General features: G+C 54.5%; 1 protein-coding gene across 1 annotated transcript in view; it reads right to left on the bottom strand.

Annotated features, from left to right (window-relative positions):
* Positions 1–22124, bottom strand: part of LOC140428751 (uncharacterized) — a 127450-nt gene that overhangs the window by 24239 nt on the left and 81087 nt on the right. The window contains exon 5 of the mRNA XM_072515458.1: positions 18444–18519. Coding sequence (XP_072371559.1) covers positions 18444–18519 — 76 coding nt within the window. The remainder of the gene's footprint in view (positions 1–18443; positions 18520–22124) is intronic.

The raw sequence follows: 22124 nt of genomic DNA, 5'->3' as shown, positions 1-22124 counted from the left end.
CACCCCCCAACCTCCACCCCGGCACGGCACGGACCCCCCCCAACCTCCACCCCAGCACGGACCCCCCCAACCTCCACCCCGGCACGGACCCCCCCCCAACCTCCACCCCAGCACGGACCCCCCCCCAACATCCACCCCGGCACGGCACGGACCCCCCCCCCCCAACCTCCACCCCGGCACGGACCCCCACCCTCCCAACCTCCACCCCAGCACAGACCCCCCCCCCCCCAACCTCCATCCCAGCACGGACCCCCCCCACCCTCCACCCCAGCACGGACCCCCCCCAACCCCCAACCTCCACCCCGGCACGGAACCCCCCCCCCAACCTCCACCCCGGCACGGACCCCCTCCCGGCACTCCCCCAGAGCCCAGCCTACTCTAACCACCCCCCCCCGCCGCCGCACACACACATGCACAACCCGAGACACACCTCTCCTCACGCAATCAGACTGCGGCCACGCCATTGCCTGCCCAGAGCCAACCCCCCAGGCCGTCACTCACCTCCACGCTGGTCGGCGTGAGCCTGGAGCACCGGGTCACGCCGATGAAAAGGAGGTTTGATTCACGTCGACGTGAACGGTCATCACGTCGACGGGACTTCGGCCCATCCGGAAGGGAGAATATCGGCAGGCCGAAAATCGGCTGCCTTGCGCAGACCCGTGACATTCTCCGCGGCAGCGGCGCCATTAACACCCCGCCGACTTTTCTCCCTTCGGAGTCTTCGGCAACCGGCGGGGGCGGGATTCACGGCGGCCAACGGCCATTCTCCGACCCTCTGGGGGGTCGGAGAATGACGCCCATGGTCTTTGAGGTTAGAAGGTTTAGGGGGAGGCAGTGGCATTGTGGTATAAATCCAGGTTTCAATCCCACCATGTCAGATGTGAAATTTGAATCCAATACAAATCTGGAATTAAAAGTCTATTGGTAACCATGAAACCATTGTCACTTGTCAGGGAAAAAAACCATCTCATTCTCGAATGTCCTTTCGGGAAGGAAATCTGACATCTTTACCCGATCTGGTGACTAAATGTGAGTTCCGGTCCACAGCAATGTGGTTGACTCTGAAATGGAGGACAATAAATGCTGGCCAAGCCAGCGACACCCGCATCCCATAAACTGAATTTTTAAAACAATTATAGAATCAAAGAACACTTACAGCACAGAAGGCCATTCAGTCTGCCATGCCTGTGTTGGCTCTCAGGAGGGAGAATTCACCCACAGCCAATCCCCACTTTCTCCTTGTCCACTTGCTCAATCTTCCTTTTCAGATATTAATCCAATTCCTTTTCGGATGCCTCAACTGAACCCACCTCTATCACACTGTCAGCAGGTCCTAACCACTCTCTGCATAAAAATATTTTTCCACATGTTGTCATTGCTTCTTTTGCCAATCAACTTAAATCTGTGCCCTCGTGTTCTCCAACCTTTGACCAAGGGGAACAGTTTCTCTCTATCTACTATGTCCAGATGCTTCATGATTTTGAACACATCTATCAAATCTCCTCTGAATATTCTCTTCTCCAAGAAGAACAGTCCCAACTTGTCTAATTAATCCACATAACAGAAATTCCTTATCCCTGGAGCCATTCTCATTAACAGTTGGCATCATAGCCAGCACACAGGCAGATGGTTGTGGTTGTCGGAGGTCAATCACGTCAGCCCCAGGCATTGCTTCTGAAGTTCCTCAGGGTAGAGTCCTCGTCCCAACCATCTTCAATTGCTTCATCGATGATCTTCCCACTATAAGGTCAGAAGTGGGGGTGTTCACTTATGATTACATAATGCTCAGCATCATTCGTGACTCCTCAGATCCTGAATCATTCTGTGTTCATATGTAGCAAGACCCGGGAAACACTCAGGCTTGAGCTGATAATGTGGTAAGTAACAGTCAGACCACATAAGTGCCAGCCAATTACCATTTCCAACAAGAGAGAATCTAAGCGTCTCCCCTTTTCATTCAAAGGCATTACCATCATTGAATCCCCCGCTATCAACAACCTGGGGGTTACCATGGACCAGAAACTGAACTGGACCAGCCATATAAATACTGTGGCTTCCAAGAAGGTGAAAAGCTGGAAATTCTTCAGAGAGTAACTCACCTTCAGACTCGCCAAAGCCTGTCCACCATCGACAAGGCACAAGTCAGCAGTATGATAGAATACACTCCACTTTACTGGATGAGTGCAGCTCCAACAATACGTGACACCATCCAGAATGAAGTAACTCACTTTATTGGTACCCTATCCACAAGCATTCACTCCCTCTATCATTGATACACAGTGGCAACAATTTATACCATCTATGATATTCATTGCAGCAACTCATCAACGTCCCTTTGATATTACCTTCCAAACACACAACCTCTACCACCTAGAAGTACAAGGGCAGCAGATGCCTGGGAACATTGTGATGCACGATCAATTACAAAGACTAAGGTTGGGTACAACTGTGGCTTCATTGAAGTCAGATGCGTGGCCTCCTGCTGCAGCTGGCGAAATGGCAGCTAAATGGAAGACACGCATATTTATACTCCTCCTACTGGGCGAAGCCAGCCGGCAGGGGCTACCGCCGAACCTGTAATACAGGTCCTACCTTACATCCCCTAATACAGGTGTACAGTGGTTCACCACATTCACCCCCTGTTAAAAATGAGTCCGGCGGGCGTGGTGTGGAGCTATATACAGTGTTGAACATTATTTACAGTGTCGTAGAAACAACATGAAGAGAGAGAAAAAAACTTGTCCATTTTGAAGGTCCAGTTAAAGGTTCAATCTCTCTGGAGCCTTGACGTTCCGCTGGGAGCGGCGTAATGGTGGCGGCGACGGCGGTGCTGGCGGTGTTGGCCTGCTGTTAGATGACTCCGGGAGCGTGCCGAAATCGTCATCGTCCTCTTGCGTGGGCAGGGGAAGGAGGGATTGGCCTGGTGGGGACAATGATGGAAGCGCCGGGGAAGGGGAAGGTGGCGCCGGGGCGGGGGAGGAACCTGACCGTGCCAGGTCCCTGAGGGAGACCGTATCTTGGCGGCCGTCGGGGTATGCAACGTGGGCAAACTGGGGGTTGGCATGGAGCAAGAGTACCCTATCCACCAACGGATAGGATTGTGGAGTCGGACGTGCCTATGGAGCAGGACCGGTCCTGGAGTTGTGAGCCAAGTCGGGAGCGACACCCCGGATGGGGACATCCTAAGGAAGATAAAAAGATGTTCATGGGGTGTGTTATTCGTAGCGATGCACAGTAGTGACCGGATGGAGTGCAGCGCATCAGGGAGGACCTCCTGCCAGCGAGAGGCGGGAAGGTTCCTGGACCGTACGGCCAGCTGGACGGCCCTCCAAACCGTCCCGCTCTCCCTTTCTACCTGCCCATTTCCCCGATGGTTGTAGCTGGTCGTTCTGCTGGAGGCGATACCCCTGCTGAGCATGAACTGACACAGCTCATCACTCATGAATGAGGATCCCCTGTCACTGTGGATGGAGGCGGGGAAACCGAACAGAGCGAAGATGGTGCTGAGGGCCTTGATGACGGTGGCAGAGTCATATCCGGGCATGGGATGGCGAAGGGGAACCTGGAGTACTCATCGACCACACTGAGATTGTACGTGTTACGGTCGGTGGAGGGGAGGGGCCCTTTGAAATCCACGCTGAGGCGTTCAAAGGGGCGTGAGGCCTTCACCAGGCACGCACGGTCCGGCCGGTAGAAGTGCGGCTTGCACTCCGCACAGACCTGGCAGTCCCTGGTGACTGTCCGCACCTCCTCGACGGAGTAGGGCAGGTTGCGAGCCTTGATGAGATGGTACAGTCGTGTGACCCCCGGGTGACAAAGGCTGTCGTGTAGGGCCCGGAGTGGGTCTACCCGTGCGCTGGCACATGTACCTTGGGAGAGGGCATCTGGGGGCTCGTTGAGCTTGCCGGGGAGATACAAAATCTTGTAATTATAGGTGAAGATCTTGATTCTCCACCGTAAGATTTTATCATTTTTTATCTTGCCCCGCTGCGTGTTGTTGAACATGAAGGCTACCAACCGTTGGTCAGTGAGGAGAGTGAATCTCCTGCCAGCCTGTTAATGCCTCCAATGCCGCACAGCTTCAACGATAGCCTGGGCCTCTTTTTCGACGGATGAGTGCCGAATTTCAGAGGCATGAAGGGTGCGGGAAAAGAACGCCACAGATCTGCCTGCCTGATTGAGGGTGGCGGCAAGGGCGACATCTGATGTGTCGCTTTCTACTTGAAAGGGCAGTGACTCATCTACTGTATGCATCCTTGCCTTGGCTACATCAGCTCTGGTACGGGCGAAGGCCTGCTGTGCCTCGGCCGTGAGGGGGAACTGGGTAGACTGTATGAATGGGCGGCCCTTGTCCACATAGTTTGGGACCCACTGAGTGTAATACGAAAAGAACCCCAGGCAACGTTTGAGGGCCTTGGGGCAGTGGGGGAGGGGGAGCTCCATGAGAGGGCGCATGCGGTCGGGATCGGGCCCCAGAACTCCATTCTGGACCACATAGCCGAGGATGGCTAAGCGGGTTGTGCTGAACACACACTTCTCTTTGTTATAAGTAAGATTGAGGCGAGTGGCGGTGCGGAGAAATTTAGCGAGGTTGGCATCGTGGTCCTGCTGATCATGGCCGCAGATGGTGACATTGTCTAGGTACGGGAACGTGGCCCGCAAACCGTACCAGTCGACCATTAGGTCCATCTCCCTTTTGAAGACTGAGACCCCATTAGTGACGCCTAGCTGGAGATCCTGCGGGGAACAAAATGGCGGCGCCCTTGGGGTGCACGTTGCGGGGGGGGGGGGGGGGGGCCAAAATGGCAGCGCACATGGGCCGCACGTTGGTGGAGCAGGACAAGATGGCGGCGCCCATGGGCCGCATGTGGACTGAGGGGGAAAAGATGGCGGTGCCCACTGGCCGCGCGTGGTCCGTGTGGGTGAAGAGAGCGGCGCCCATTGTGCGTTTGGCACGGGGCAGGGGGCGATAGCGGCGACTGCGCGGGCCTAGCACACTGCGGTGAAGTGGCCCTTTTTGCCACAAGCCTTGCAGATGGCGGTGCGGGCCGGGCAGCGTTGGCGAGGGTGCTTCTGCTGACCGCAGAAATAGCATTGGGGACCCCCGGGGTGCGCGGTTTTGTGTGTGGCGCAGGCGTATTGGCTAAGCAGAGCCCCAGCTGAGGCGGTCGTATGCAGGGTCCAGGAGGGATAGGAGGGGTGGGCCGCACGGCTGGAGGGGTAGGCCTGAACATTACGGGAGGCGACCGTCATGGAGAGCGCTAATTGTTTTGTCTCCGCTTGGTCGAGTGTGGCCCCTTCCAGCAATCATTGTCGGATGAGGTCCGACCCAATCCCTGTTACGAAAGCATCGCGCATGAGGAGATTAGAATGTTCAGCGGCCGTATCGACCTGACCGTCACAGTCCCGGACGAGTGGGATTGGGGCCCGCCAGAAGTCTTCGATGGACTCACCAGGGAGTTGAGAGCGAGTGGCGAGTATGTGCCTGGCGAAGAGTGTGTTCGCTTTCTGCACGTAGTTCTCTTTGAGGAGAGCCATGGCTTCCGCGTAAGTCGGGGCATCCTGGATCAGCAGGAACACGCTTGAGCTCAATCTGGAATACGGGACCTTTATCTTCTGAGCTTCCGTCGGTGCGATGGTCGCTAAGTTAATGTAGGCCTCAAAGCAAGCTGGCCAGTGATTAAAGTATTTTCTGGCATCGGTTGATTGTGGATCCAGCTGCAGGTGATCTGGTTTGATATGGATGTCCATCCTGTGGAAAATCCAACTGCAATAAATTGATGCACGATCAATTGCACAAAGACTAAGGTTGGGTACAACTGTGGCTTTATTGCAGTCAGATGCGTGGCGTCCTGCTGCAGATGGGGAAATGGCAACTAATGGAAGACACACATATTTATACTCCTCCTACTGGGCGGAGCCAGCCGGCAGGGGCTACCGGCGAACCTGTAGTACAGGTCTTACCTTACATCCCCTAATACAGGTGTACAGTGGTTCATCATACATTGCCAAACTGGGATCCTGGTAGTGCTCCTGCCACATTGGCAGTGCCAGGCTGGCACACAGGTGGCACTGGCATGGTGCAAGGATGACACTGCCAGGATGCCAGACTGGCAGTGTCAGGGTGCCCAGGTTGTACCAGCAGTGCCAGCATACCACCCTGCCCAAAGGGCATGCACCTGAGGGCCTCTGATCCCCTGGGAGACCCCCACTCGTGCCGTTCCATCTGGTGCCAGTTGTGCTGAATGGCGCTCCACCAAGGTCTCCAAGGTGAAGGGGATAGATCTCAACACCTCAGTTACCTCAGGAATCTGAACATTCAAGTGAGACTAGCTGTCTTGCTCCAATATATGCAGATTTGCTAAAAAGTGATTCTGCCTACAATGTGTGGGATTTACATCGCAACAGCTCATGAGATCGCGTTAGATCTCACGAAGAGTTGTGAGCCAGGTAGATCCCGGGAGCAGGGTCTCCTGGCTTTGGTCAGCCATGCTGCGCTACGGCAAGCTGCATTTTGGGTTCAGCGTGGCCATTGGATCGCACCCATAGTCACTTTTATGGGCCCCGGGGAGTTTCTCACCGGTTTAGCCCACACATTAGGGGCTGGAATCTCCGTTCCTGAGACTAAGTGTGGACGACGGGGCAGGATTCATGGACTTCTACAAAAGCAAAATTGGCATTGAACCCGGACCGATTCAGGGCCCATGTAGGGGCTTGCACCAGCGCCACTTCGAAAAACAGTGCGGCATTTGCCGAGTACATGATTGACACTTGGGAGGCTGACAAGCTGCAGCCGCATATACACACTTCACTCCCCACACACACCATCCCAGCCAGCAAAATGGCACTGGTTGTGCTGGAATGCATCTATACAGCTGATGGGTGGGCTGGGGCCAGGGGGCACCTGGAGGAGTGGCCTGGAGGGGGGGGGATACCTATACGACCTGTGGCCCTCGGTTCGCAGTGGGTTGTCAGCGGCGTGCACATCTGCATGGCTGCCTCTCTAGCTGCAGCAATGGCGTTCTTTACCTGAACACTGCAACCCACAGCCCACCTCCTGGCCACTCCCCGCTACTCCCTGGCCCTGGTAGAAGCCCGCCAGCCAGCGGCACAACTGTCAGCAAGCTATGGCGATGTTGGACACTTTCCGTACCCTCTCCCTCCCTCAGCAGCCATTGCGCTGGTTTCACGATTTTTAAAAGCACAAGTGAACCATGCCATCAGGAACTCGGCCCATTGGAGGCGGAGAATCATGTAGGCCCCAGGTCAGGCCTGCAAATGATATGTGTCGTGTTGGGTGCTCTGCTACACAGACGAACCAACACAGTTGCGGAAGGTACAACTCAGTTTTATTACTAACAGTATTAACATTTGTAAACTGGTTACTGTGGTTCGTTCGTTACCCTCTAACCTGTGGACCCAGCCCTAACACAATCTTGGAGAGGCACTCAGCACATGGTGAATGTCTGAGTGGCTTGCTGTGAGCTCTGTGCCCTGAGCTGTCTCCTGCTGGAATGAATCGGAAGTGTCGTGTTCCCCGTTTTATAGTGTGTCTGCTCTTGCTTGTGATTGGCTGTGATGTTGCGTGTATATTGATTGGTCCGTTGATCTGTCCATCAGTGTGTATGTGTGTTTGCACCATGATGTTTATCTGAATATCATGACATCCCCCTTTTTTACAAGAATATATGCCTATGTGGTGATAAATATGGATGTGTACTGAGTGCAGCTGAATGTGTGTGTGTGCAATATCTACAACATGTACATGAGGCTAAACTATATACATAGGAAGGTGTCAGGTGCAACATAGTAACGAGGTTGTACCATTAACAAAACAAGTGTAAACATCATGCATCAAAAACGAACTCCTGTAACGACAAAAGAGAAACTTATTAACATAGTGGCATAAAACTTTTAGTGAGTCCAATGTTCAAACAGGCTCATAAGTCCAGCCTAATAGGTGGGCGACGAATTTGGGTTGACCGTTAGGGTGGCACACCATTCATCACCCGGATTGACACTGTTCAGTGGCATCGGCTGGTGGGTCCTGCTTGGAGACATCCGGTTCCTGTCGATGACCGCAACGCGGAAGGCTTCCCGGTCGTCTGTATCGCCAGTCTGTATATCATCCGGGTATGATTCGGAGTATGGAGGCTGAATGGTCCGCACGTCCCTGCGAGGCTGTCGGAATTGGGGAGCGTTGGCAGGTTGAGCTGCTCGGCAGCAGGCAGCGTAGTGGCCCATCTTGCCACAGCGGAGGCATTGTCGGTTCTTTGCTGGACATTGCCGCTTTAAATGTGCAGATCCACAGTTGTCGCACGTCGTGACGTCATGCCGTTCGTTGCGCCATCGCGCATGCGCAGTTCTGTCCTGTGTAGAGCGCGCCTGTGCATCACGTCCCTCTGCGTCGATGTCTCTCTTGGCACGTACAAGTGCGGGAGGCCGCGAAAAGCGCGTGAAATGGCTGCCCCCGTCTGGGCCGCGGGCCAGGAGGAACTCGATGGACTGGACGCGCTCGGCCTCGTAGGACCCCTGCCCTGCCAATTCAGCCGAGCAGGACTCCTGCCGTGCCAATTCGGCCGCTTGGAATTGGGCGTAGTGGCTGGTCGCGTTTTCATGGAGGATGCAGGCTTCGATGGCGGTGGCTAGGGTGAGACTTTTTATCTTGAGGAGCTGCTGGCGTAGGGCGCCCGAGGTGACCCCAAAAACTATCTGGTCTCGAATCATGGAATCGGAGGTGGCCTCGTAACCGCAGGACTGCGCAAGGATGCTGAGGTGTGTAAGGAAGGATTGAAAAGGCTCATCCTTACCCTGCAGGCGCTGCTGGAAGAGGTACCTCTCGAAACTCTCGTTCATCTCGACGCTGAAGTGTTGCTCGAGTTTGAGAAGGAGCGTCTTGTACTTCGTCTTGTCCTCACCGTCCGCGAACACCAGGGAGTTGTAGATGTGGATGGCGTGTTGCCCTGCCGAGGAGAGGAGGAGGGCGATTTTCCTGGTGTCCGAAGCATTCTCCCTTTCTGTGGCTTCTAGGAAGAACTGGAAGCGCTGTTTGAACAACTTCCAGTTGACGCCGAGGTTTCCAGCGATTTGGAGCGGGCTGCAGCGGGCTGATGGTGTACATGGCGCAGGATGGCAGATTCTTGAGGATGCGTCGGTAGGTCTCACAAGTACTGGGTTCCAATCCTGGTACTATGTTGTGTTGGGTGCTCTGCTACACAGACGAACAAACACGGTTGTGGAAGGTACAACTCAGTTTTATTACTAACAGTATTAACATTTGTAAACTGGTTACTGTGGTTCGTTCATTACCCTCTAACCTGTGGACCCAGCCCTAATACTATCTTGGAGAGGCACTCAGCACAAGGTGAATGTCTGAGTGGCTTGCTGTGAGCTCTGTGCCCTGAGCTGTCTCCTGCTGGAATGAATCGGAAGTGTCGTGTTCCCCATTTTATAGTGTGTCTGCTCTTGCTTGTGATTGGCTGTGATGTTGCGTGTGTATTGATTGGTCCGTTGATCTGTCCATCAGTGCGTATGTGTGTTTGCACCATGATGTTTATCTAAATATCATGACAATATGCTAATGGTGTTTACTGTCTGTGCTTTCTGGACCACATTGATGCCGCTTTCGAGGTGACGGAGAATTGCAATTTTGCGTCAAATCGGTGCCCGCCGCGATTTTGATGTCGGAACCTATTCTCTGCCAAATTGCGTTTCCCGATTTCAGCGTCATCCAACGGAGAATCCCACCCTAGAATGTTTTTCAGCACTGGGAAGCTGAACGGGGTTGTATTCTCTGTTTCAGGGACTATGCCCCACGCCATCGTGAAAACTGTGGGGCGGAATTCTCTGATAATGGGGCTATGTCCCCACGCCCGCGAGAAAACGAGCGCGAATCAGAGTGATTCTCCTACCTGAGGGGGGCTAGGAGGGCCGCGGAGTGCTCCTCGCAGCTCCGGCTGCTGATACGGGGCCCCGCACTTCCGGCCAGGGGTCGGCGCATGTGCGAGGCGGCAGCCTGCAGCGTTGGCCCCGCGCAACATGGTAGACCCACACCACGGGCCAGCCCCGACAATATAGGCTCTCCCCAGATCGGGCGCGCCCGCTGATAGGTGGCCCCCGATCTCGAGCCTGGCCGCCCTGGAGGCCCCTCCCCGATGGCGGATCCCCCCGCTCCCCACCAGGGCGGCCACGGACCGAGTCCGCAGCCGCCACTCCGAGTGCCCGCCGGGGGAACCATAAGTGAACCACACCGGCAGGAACTTGGCCAGTTGCCGGCGGAGAATCGCCGTGGGGGACTGTTTCAATGGCCCCCGACCGGCTCCGTGTCGACCACACGCGCACGATTGGCGGCGAATCTCTGGTCCCCAGAATCAAAAGACCACAGATTCACAGTCTTGCAGGGGGCTAGCAGGGAGCCGTCACAAAGCTCGCAGCTCCAGCTGCCGATCCGGCCTCCGCACTTCCGGGTCAGAGGCCACCCACACGCACAGTGGCAGCCTCCAACGGCCAAGCTATGCTCCATGGTAGCTTCAAACCGCGGACCGGGACTGTGGTAATAGTGCTTGCGATTGGCCACACGCCAGACCCGGACCGCCCGCACAAGAAAAACCCAGTCCCAAATGAGGGCCCCACTGCCCTCTGATCGGCCCGACTGTGACGGCCGCTGACTGAGTCTGAAGGCGCCTCGCGAGTATGCTAAATGGCAGAACCACAGTAGAAATACGGCATTGGGTATTTAGCCAGTCGGGGGCAGAGAATAGTGGGGCGGGCCTCAAGCAATGGCCTCAGGTGGTGGATACATGGCGCGCCGTACTCCCCAAATACGGTGCTTTTCGGAAGGCGGAGAATCGCGGAAGCAGTGCCGGTCCTGATTTCATGCATGAAACTGGATTCTCCGCCCCTCGGCGAACGGGATTTCAGCGTCGGGGTGTGGAGAATCCAGCCTGTAACCATCTGGGATGGCCACTTCCCCGATTACAAAATGGACACTTTGCAAAGATTGCAGGGAAAAATGGGCAATACTAAGAAAGCAAGCAGGTGCAAGGTTTGTCTGTTGATTGGAGCCATAGCTCCCAGACAAGACCGATACTGCAAACCATTTCCATACTAATGAGCCATCCCCGGGAACAAAAAGGCAACATTTAAGTAAACAATACCAAAACAGACACCCCAACGCCCGAGGAGACCAGAACAAAGCAGGCGAACGGCCACCTAGGACACGCCCAGCAATCAGGGCAACCACCCCTCTATTGGAGGGAATCAATGAGAATGATTGGGAAACGGCCCAATTAATTGGGGCCAAGTTCAAGGCCCGCCCAAAAGCGTGCGAAGCCCCTTTTGGGTATAAGAAGAATCTCCCAAGAGAGAATCGCTCTCTTGCGGCCCTGGCTCTCACCAAGGAGAGGCCTGCCCAACAGCAACATCAGAACAATAAGTCCAAGGTCAACGCACGCTACGAGACAGATGCTCCTAGCTGTTATTCTGTACCAACGCGACCCCAGCAGCCTCAGAACCGAACAACTGCCATTGTTCCCCTGACTGAGTGGGTGCCCGAAGCTAAGTATAGGCTTTAGCAGCAGTGATAGTTTAGTTTGTAGAGTTTTTGCATGAGTATATTTGACTGTGTGTAAATAAATGAGCATTGATTTTGAACTTACTAACTGGTGTATTGAGTATTTGATCAGTATTCGGTTCTGAACCTTGTGGCGGTATCAAGAGATACCTGGTGACTCTAGAGCGAACGTAATTAGAATTAAGGAAGGCGACCATGGACTTCCGGTTGCGGTGATGACCAGCTAAGCCGCACATTTCGGCACCTCCCGTTTCAACGGACTTTTGGGCCCCAACGGAAATTTTTTACGGCCAAACCCAGTGTGAGGTGACAAAGGAAGAAGTCCCCCTGGGTGTGGATGGAAAGGAGCGACAGCAGTGTCCAGATTGCGGAGGATCCTCTGGAGCAGCGGCAGGGAAGAGAAGGGAGAAGCAAGATGGCGGCCGAGGGAGCCCAGATGGTATGGGGCGCGGAACAGCAGGAGTTCCTCCGACGATGTGTGGAGGAGCTCAAGAAAGAGGTGCTGGCGCCGATGTTACTGGCAATCGAGGGATTGAAGGAAACACAAAAGGTCCAGGCGATAGAACTCCGTGGAGTGAAGGCAAAGGCAGCCGAGAACGAAGACGAGATACAGGACCTGGTGGTAAAAACGGAGACGCACGAGGCACTACATAAGAGGTGCATAGAAAGGCTGGAAGCCCTGGAGAACAGCTCGAGGAGGAAGAATCTCAGGATTTTAGGTCTCCCCGAAGGGGCAGAGGGAGCTGATGCTGGGGCGTATGTGAGTACGATGCTCCATACTCTAATGGGGGCTGAGGCCCCAACAGGCCCCCTGGAAGTGGAGGGAGCGTACCGGGTCCTCGTGAGAAGACCAAAGGCAGGGGAAACACCACGAGCAATAATGGTGTGGTTCCATCGCTACAGGGACAGGGAGATGGTCCTGAGTTGGGCTAAGAGGACACGGAGCAGCAAGTGGGAGAACGCGGTGATACGCGTATATCAAGATTGGAGTGCGGAGGTGGCGAGAAGGAGGGCGAGCTTCAATCGGGCCAAAGCGGTGCTCCATAGGAAGAAAGTCAAATTTGGGATGCTGCAGCCGGCAAGATTGTGGGTCACACACCAGGGCAAACACCACTACTTCGAGACGGCGGAGGAGGCATGGACATTCATTCAGGAAGAGAAATTGGACTAGACTTGAGAAATTGATGTCTGGAGAGAGGTAGCGAGGTGGTGGCACAGAAATGTAAAGTGGGGAGAGGGGAGGGCTAATACGTAAGAATGTTGGACGGGGAATTTTTTCTCCCACCCCCCCCCGGGAGTGGGGGACACGAAGAAATGTGGGCGCTGGTGGAAAAGGGGACAGGGAAGGGGAATGAGGGAACTGCGCCATTAGGGGCGGGGCCGAGAGGGAAGCGCGGGTTTTTTCCCACGCTATGGAAATTGAGGCGCGAAAAAGGGCGCAGGAAGGAAGGGGGCCTCACACGCAGGGAGGTCAAAGGATAAACGGGGGAAGCCGAGGTCAGCCAGAGTTAGCTGACTCCCGGAAGCAATATGGGGGGAGCAATCAAGCTAGAGGGGAATCTAGCGGGGGGGGGGGGGGGGTGGGATTAACTGGGTTGCTGCGGCTGAGGGTAAGGGAGAGCTGATACGAGACGAGGTGGTCGGGACGGGAGGGCGCCGTCTGGGGGACAGACGGGTGCGTGGGACCTGGGTGAGGAGCTGGCTTAAAAAAGGGGATGGCTAGTCGACGAGGGGGGGGGGGGTAAACAGCCCCCCAACCCGGCTGATCACGTGGAATGTGCAAGGTTTAAATGGGCCGATTAAGAGGGCAAGGGTGTTTGCGCACTTAAAGAGACTGAAGGCGGATGTGGTTATGCTCCAGGAGATGCACCTGAAATTGGCGGATCAGGTTAGACTAAGGAAAGGATGGGTGGGACAGGTATTCCACTCAGGGTTAGATGCGAAAAACAGAGGGGTGGCAATACTGGTGGGGAAACGGGTATCGTTCGAGGCTAAGACCATAGTGGTGGATAATGGGGGCAGGTACGTGATGGTGAGTGGCAGATTGCAAGGTGAGGCGGTGGTGCTGGTGAACGTATACGCCCCGAACTGGAATGACGCGGGATTCATGAAGCGAATGCTGGGACGTATCCCGGACCTGGAGGCGGGAAGCTTGGTAATGGGGGGGGGGATTTTAACACAGTGCTGGACCCAGGGCTGGACCGGTCCAGATCCAGGACCGGGAGAAGGCCGGCAGCGGCCAAGGTGCTTAAGGGATTTATGGAGCAGATGGGAGGGGTAGATCCGTAGAGATTTGCCAGACCGATGGGGAAAGAGTTTTCCTTCATCTCCCACGTCCATAAAGTATACTGCCGGATAGACTTTTTTGTCTTGGGAAGGGCGCTGATCCCGAAAGTGGCAGGAACGGAGTACTCGGCTATAGCCGTTTCAGATCACGCCCCACATTGGGTGGATCTGGATCTAGGAGAGGAAAAGGAACAGCGCCCACTTTGGAGATTAGACATGGGACTACTGGCGGACGAGGGGGCATGCGGAAGGGTGAGGGGATGCATCGAAAGATGCCTGGAGGTCAATGATGGTGGGGAGGTCCAGGTGGGGGTAGTATGGGAAGCGCTGAAGGCGGTGGTTAGAGGCGAGCTGATTTCCATTAGAGCCCACAGGGGGAAACAAGAGGGTAAAGAAAGAGAGAGATTGGTTGGGGAAATTCTGAGGGTGGTTAGGCAGTTTACGGAGGCCCCGGAGGAAGGGCTATACAGGGAAAGACGAAGACTACAGACGGAGTTTGACCTGCTGACCACGGGAAAGGCGGAGACGCAGTGGAGGAAGGCACAGGGAATACAATATGAATATGGGGAAAAGGCGAGCCGGCTGCTGGCCCAACAACTTCGAAAGAGGGGGGTGGCGAGAGAGATCGGAGGAGTTAGGGACGAAACGGGAAAGATGGAGCAGAGAGCAGGGAAAGTGACCGAGGTATTCAAGACATTTTATGAGAGGCTGTATAAGTTCCAACCCCCGGAGGGGAAAGAGGGAATGATACACTTTTTGGACCAGCTGGAGTTCCCGAGGGTGGAGGAGCAGGAGGTGGCAGGTCTTGGGGAGCAGATTGAGGTGGAGGAGGTGATCAAAGGAATTGGGAATATGCAAGCAGGGACGGCCCCGGGACCAGATGGGTTCCCGGTGGAATTTTATAGGAAGTATATGGACCTGCTGGCCCCGCTTCTGGCGAGAACCTTCAATGAGGCTAAGGAAAGGGGGACACTACCTCCGACAATGTCGGAGGCGACGATATCGTTAATTCTGAAACGAGACAAAGACCCGCTGCAGTGCGGGTCATACCGGCCCATCTCCCTCCTAAACGTAGATGCCAAGCTGCTCGCCAAAGTGATGGCGACAAGGATAGAGGAGTGTGTCCCAGGGGTGGTACATGACGACTAGACAGGGTTTGTCAAAGGGAGACAATTGAACGCCAATATACGAAGGCTGCTGGGGGTGATGATGATGCCCCCACCGGAGGGGGAGGCAGAGATAGTGGTGACGATGGATGCAGAGAAGGCATTCGATAGAGTGGAGTGGGACTATTTGTGGGAGGTGCTGAAGAGATTTGGGTTCGGGGAGGGGTTCATTAGATGGGTTAGACTCCTGTATGGGGCCCCGGTGGCAAGCGTTGTTACAAATAGGCAAAGATCGGGTTACTTCCGATTACATAGGGGTACAAGACAGGGGTGTCCCCTGTCCCAGTTACTGTTCGCGTTGGCAATTGAGCCATTGGCCATAGCGCTGAGGGACTCTAAGAAGTGGAGGGGGGTGTTTAAAGGGGGAGAGGAACATCGAGTGTCACTATATGCAGACGATTTACTGCCATATGTGGCGGACCCAGTAGAGGGGATGCCAGAGGTAATGCAGATACTCAGGGAGTTTGGAGAGTTCTCGGGATATAAATTAAATATGGGAAAGAGCGAACTTTTTGTGATGCACCCCGGGGAACAGGGCAGGGGGATAGATGCTCTGCCGCTGAGGAGAGTGACAGGGAATTTTCGATACCTGGGGATTCAGGTGGCCAGGAACTGGGGAACCCTACACAAACTTAACCTGACGCGACTGGTAGAGCAGATGGAGGAGGACTTTAAGAGGTGGGATATGGTGCCCCTGTCATTGGCGGGCAGAGTACAGGCGGTCAAGATGGCGGTCCTCCCGAAGTTTCTTTTCGTGTTTCAGTGACTCCCCATCCTGATTACTAAGGCCTTTTTAAAAAAAATAGATAGGAGCATTACGAGCTTTGTATGGGCGGGAAAGACCCCGAGGGTAAAGAGGGGGTTCCTGCAGAGTCTGAGTGACTACTATTGGGCCGCCAATGTGTCGATGATCCGTAAGTGGATGAGGGAAGAGGAAGGTGCGGCGTGGAAAAGGCTGGAGATGGCGTCCTGTAAGGGAACAAGCCTGAAAGCGCTGGCGACGGCGCCGCTACCGTTCTCCCCGAAAAGGTACACCACAAACCCAGTGGTGGTGGCGACCTTGAAGGTCTGGGGGCAGTGGCGATGACACAGGGGAGTGACGGGTGCCTCGGTGTGGTTCCCAATAAGGAATAACCACAGGTTCGTCCCGGGGAGGATGGATGGGGGATTTCAATGTTGGCAGCGAGCAGGAATTAGGAAGCTGAAGGACCTGTTTGTGGACGGGACGTTTGCGAGTTTGGGAGCATTGGAAGAAAAATATAAGTTGCCACCAGGGAATGCTTTCCGATACATGCAAGTGAGGGCATTTACGAGGCAACAGGTGAGGGAATTTCCACAGCTCCCGACGCAAGGGATCCAGGATAGAGTGATTTCGGGGGCATGGGTTGGAGAAGGTAAAGTGTCGGAAATATACAGGGAGATGAGAGATGAGGGGGAGATGATGGTAGAGGAGCAGAAGGGAAAATGGGAAGAGGAGCTGGGGGAAGTGATTGAGGAGGGGCTGTGGGCAGATGCCCTAAGCAGTGTAAATTCCTCGTCCTCATGTGACAGGCTTAGCCTGATTCAATTTAAGGTTGTACACAGGGCGCATATGACGGGAGCAAGACTGAGCAGGTTTTTTGGGGTGGAGGATAGGTGTGGGAGGTGCTCGGGAAGCTCGGCGAACCACACCCACATGTTCTGGTCGTGTCCGGCACTGCATGAGTTCTGGGAGGGTGTGGCAAGAGTGGTCTCAAAGGTGGTGGGGGTCCAGGTCAAACCAAGCTGGGGGTTAGCTATATTTGGGGTTGCAGAAGAACCGGGAGTGCAGGAAGCGAAAGAGGCCGACGTTTTGGCCTTTGCGTCCCTAGTAGCCCGGCGAAGGATTCTACTTATGTGGAAAGAAGCGAAGCCCCCGGGCGTGGAGGCCTGGATAAACGACATGGCAGGGTTCATTAGACTGGAGCGAATAAAATATGCGTTAAGAGGATCGGCTCAGGGGTTCACCAGGCGGTGGAAACCGTTTCTTGACTATCCCGCGGAACGATAATGGGAAAACAGAACAGACAGCAGCAGCAACCCAGGGGGGAGGGGGGGGAGGGTTATTTTGTGTTTTGTTTTTTGTTTTTCTTTCTCTCTTTATGCTAGTTGTGGATAATTGCTTCTTGTGTAATACTTTTTTCTCATTTGTTGTTAGTTTAATATATTAGTTAAATAACATTTTATTATTATTAGGTTGTAAAAATGGAAAATTTTTGTTTGAAAAACTTCAATAAAATATATTTCTTTTAAAAAGGAAGGCGACCATGTTGGCCGCCACCTTCAGAGCCAAATTAAGAGAAACACAATTAGCAACAAGTCCCAGACCGCCATTTTGAAAGGGTGCCCCTATTTCTAAGTGAGCTTGTGGGTCCCACACACCCATCACCCATGGGCAATATCATCCCCAACACACATGGGCAATATGCCACACCCCCGCAAGTGAGTATACCTGGGGACCCCCCCTTTTCAGGCCCCCCCCCCCTTGCAGGACCCCCACCAGTCACCCCCCCCCCAACCTCCCAGAGGCCCCTACTTATCTGCCATGCACCCTCGGGCCCTGACCCTTGGTATGCCACCCTGGCACATGGGCACCCTTGGACTGCCACCCTGGCACCCAGGTAGTGATTCCTGCCAGCTTGGCAATGCCATCTGGGCACCTTGGCAATGCCAGGTGGCAGTATGAAGGTGCCAGCTGGGCAGTGCCAAGGTGCCTGTGTTCCAGGGGCAGGGACAGGAAACCAACCTGCACTATCCCTGGCCACCCAGGGGTCTCCAATAACCTAGGAGAACCCCCAGGTGCCTTTCCACCTTGGTCAAAGTTTGTGTGGACCAGTACTGAACGATGCCAGGCTGCAGCCCTCCTGGGGAGGCTGCTAGATCCTGGGCGGCCGGTAGATATTGGGGAAGCACGCCTAAGAAGGTTTAAACCCTACTTAGGCGTGCACCATTTGGTCACACCCCTTTTGGGCGTGCTTCAAATTCCGACGCCTCGTGGAACTTGGGTAGATCCTGCGAGGCGTGAAGGCTGCTGGTTAGCCAGCGTGAGGTGTCTCTCAGGATCTATCGGCCATATCGCACTCTCGCTCGGGCGAGCCATGTCCACAAAATCACCCCAATGTCTGCTTATCAATATGTTAATCGTGTCTCTTTTATTTCTACATGAAAATTAAGTTTAATTCTTTGAGGCGTTGCAACAAGAATTATAAATTTCCAATAATATCTCTATTCTGATCTGTTCACTCTGGAGGTTCTTTCGACGTGGACTTCACTACTGCTGAAGTCCAAAGCATTTTATCCATTGTTACCAACTAATTCAAATTGCCCTTCTGACCTTTAATTTCCGGTAATCTTACTCCAACATCCAATTACAAAATCATCTCATAAAGTGAAATACTTACCAGACACCTCTTGGGTTTTTCCAATTACCATAAATTGGATAGGGCGTAGTCTGGTTTGACAGTGAAGTTCTATTTTCTTTCAAAAAAAAACAAAACTAGTATATTACCAACACACTGTAAAAAGCAGGTCATTACTGAACACATGTAAAGTCTTAATTTCGTTAAGGTTACCCTTCACCAATGTACAATGCACATTTTACAGATAGTTAATATAACATTGCATTCAATGAGAATGAAAATTGAGGGCGGTGTACAAGATAGATGGCCTATTTACTTACATTCATATTGTAATACCAACCATGTCCCATATGGTCAGAACATTTAAGAACAGAAGAACATTTATAAGACTTACTATTCAAGCTACTCTTAATTTAATTTTCCTAAAAAGTGACCAAATACAAGTTTTCAAGAAAGCAAAACAGCAAACTTCCCCCACATAATATTTCATATTTAATCAACTAAGTCTCAACTTATCCTTATAAATTCCATCCCGTTATGAGACAGAATATTCACCTACATTTTTGAAATGAGCTAATTGATTTGGCATTAACTGACATTGATTAAACTTTATTCCACACATCAGCCAACCACCTTGGGCAAAACAACAGCTGAATCTTTAGCCTCAGGTAAGAGTTGACTCGTTTGTATTTATGTTCATCAGTTTTGAGACTACAGTTAAACTTAAAAAGGATAGTTAGCACGGTTGCCTCACGGCGCCGAGGTCCCAGATTCGATCCCGGCTCTGGGTCACTGTCCATGTGGAGTTTGCACATTCTCCCGTGTTTGCGTGGGTTTCGCCCCCACAACCCAAAAAATGTGCAGGATAGATGGATTGGCCATGCTAAATTTCCCCTTAATTGGAAAAAATGAATTGGATATTCTAAATATTTTAAAGAGATAAAGCGTGCGATTCTCCGACCCCCCACCGGGTTGGAGAATTGCCGGGGGCTGGCGTGAATCCCGCCCCCGCCGGTTGCCGAATTCTCCGGCACCGGATATTTGGCGGGGGCGGGAATCGTGCCGTGCCGGTTGGCGGGCCCCCCCACCGGCGATTCTCCGGCCCGGATGGGCCGAAGTCCCGCTGCTAGAATGCCTGTCCCGCTGGCATGGATTAAACCACCTCTCTTACCGGCGGGACAAGGCGGCGCGGGCGGGCTCCGGGGTCCTGGGGGGGGGCGTGGGGCGATCTAGCCCCGGGGGGGTGCCCCCACGGTGGCCTGGCCCATGATTGGGGCCCACCGATCAGCGGGCGGGCCTGTGCCGTGGGGGCACTCTTTTCCTTCTGCCTTCGCCACGGTCTCCACCATGGCGGAGGCGGAAGAGACTCCCTCCACTGCACATGCGCGGGAATGCCGTCAGCGGCCGCTAACATTCCCGCGCATGCGCCGCCCGCCAATGTCATTTCCGCGCCAGCTGGCGGGGCACAAAAGGCCTTTCCCGCCAGCTGGCGGGGCGCAAATCAGTCCGGCGCGGGCCTAGCCCCTCAAGGTGAGGGCTCGGCCCCTCAAGATGTGGTTGATTCCACACCTTTGGGGCGGCGCGATGCCGGTCTGATTCGCACTGTCTTTGGCGCCGGTCGGCGGACATCGCGCCGATTGCGGAGAATCCCGGCCAAAGAAATTGTTAACATTTAAAAAAACTTATAAAGGATATTTACATGAACATCATGGGCGAAATTCTCCGGAAACGGCGCGATGTCCGCCGACTGGCGCCCAAAACGGCGCAAATCAGACGGGCATCGCTCCACCCCAAAGGTGAGGAATGCTCCGCATCTTTGGGGGCCGAGCCCCAACCTTGAGGGGCTAGGTCGGCGCCGGACGAATTTCCGCCCCGCAAGCTGACGGAAAAGGCCTTTGGTGCCCCGCCAGCTGGCGCGGAAATGACATCTCCGGGCGGCGCATGCGCAGGAGCGTTTGCGGCCGCTGACAGCTTCCCACGCATGCGCAGTGGAAGGAATCTCTTCCGCCTCCGCCATGGTGGAGACCGTGGCGAAGGCGGAAGGGAAAGAGTGCCCCCACGGCACAGGCCCGCGATCGGGGTGGGCCCCGATCGCGGGCCAGGCCACCGTGGGGGCACGCCCCAGGGCCAGATCGCCCCGCGCCCCCCCCAGGACCCCGGAGCCCGCCCGCGCCACCTTGTCCCGCCGGTAAGGTAGGTGGTTTAATTTACGCCGGCGGGACAGGCATTTTAGCGGCGGGACTTCAGCCCATCCGGGCCGGAGAATCGAGCGGGGGGGCCCACCAAACATGTTCTAAATTACCTTGATAAACTGACTCAGCTAAGATCCGTTTCATGGAATTTGGGAAGCAAAATGATATAAGTCTTTGCAATGATGAAAGCAACATCAGGGGCGACATTCTCCGACCCGGCGGGGGATCGGAGAATCTCGCCCCTGATGTTGCTTTCATCATTGCAAAGACTTATATCATTTTGCTTCCCAAATTCCATGAAACGGATCTTAGCTGAGTCAGTTTATCAAGGTAATTTAGAACATGGGGCGTCATTCTCCGACCCCCCGCCGGGTTGGAGAATGGCCGTTGGCCGCCGTGAATCCCGCCCCCGCCCCCGCCGAAGTCTCCGGTACCGGAGATTGGGCGGGGGCGGGAATCAGGCCGCGCCGGTTGGCGGGACCCCCCGCTCAATTCTCCGGCCCGAATGGGCCGAAGTCCCGCCCAGAAATTGCCTGTCCCGCCGGCGTAAATCAAAGCTGGTATTTACCGGCGGGACCAGGCGGCGTGGGCGGGCTCCGGGGTCCTGTGGGGGGTGCGCGGGGCGATCTGACCCCGGGGGGTGCCACCACGGTGGCCTGGCCCGCGATCGGGGCCCACTGATCCGCGGGCGGGCCTGTGCCGTGGGGGCACTCTTTCCCTTCCGCCTCCGCCACGGTCTCCACCATGGCGGAGGAGGAAGTGACTCTCCCCACTGCGCATGCGCGGGAAACTGTCGGCGGCCGCTGACGCTCCCACGCATGCGCCGCATTTCCGCGCCAGCTGGCGGGGCAACAAACGCCATTTCCGCCAGCTGGCGGGGCGGAGATCCCTCCGGCGCCGGCCTAGCCCCTCAATGTTGGGGCTCGGCCCCCAAAGATGCGGAGCATTCCGCACCTTTGGGCCGGCGCGATGCCCGTCTGATTGGCGCCGTTTTTGGCGCCAGTCGGCGGACATCGTGCCGTTGGGGGAGAATTTCACCCATGATTCCTGAGAATAAATTTTTAAATCATTTTCTCTGAATCCTTTTCAATATGTTTACATTCCTTTCGAGAAAAGGAGCACAGTTTTCATTTTGAACTTGGGTGTGAAATATTACCTAGGAAAAGCACACAGAGAAGGCTCAGATTCATTCCCTTACAGCTATATGGGGCTGGTTTCTCCGATCCCCCTGCCATGTGTTTCTTGGCAGCACACCATTCACTGACAACAGGATTCTATTCTCCCACCACTTGTTAGTGCGATTCCCTTTGAAGCCACCCCATGCTGCCGGGAAACTCATGGGCAAGGATGCGCTGCCGGCGGGAAAAGTGAATCGCAACAGCCGGAGAATTTCGGCCATGGTCTCACTTATATGATTTTCTCCCATGTGTTCCATTCAAGCAATTATTCAATATAAAAAAGGAAAATTTGCTCCAAAGTAAATCATTACTTCACCCATTCATAGTGTAGCCCTGCCTGTTTTCCAAAGTTA

Source organism: Scyliorhinus torazame, chromosome 8 (assembly GCF_047496885.1).
Source record: "Scyliorhinus torazame isolate Kashiwa2021f chromosome 8, sScyTor2.1, whole genome shotgun sequence".
Taxonomy (NCBI): Eukaryota; Metazoa; Chordata; class Chondrichthyes; order Carcharhiniformes; family Scyliorhinidae; genus Scyliorhinus; species Scyliorhinus torazame.
This window is presented reverse-complemented; position numbering and strand designations above follow the sequence as displayed.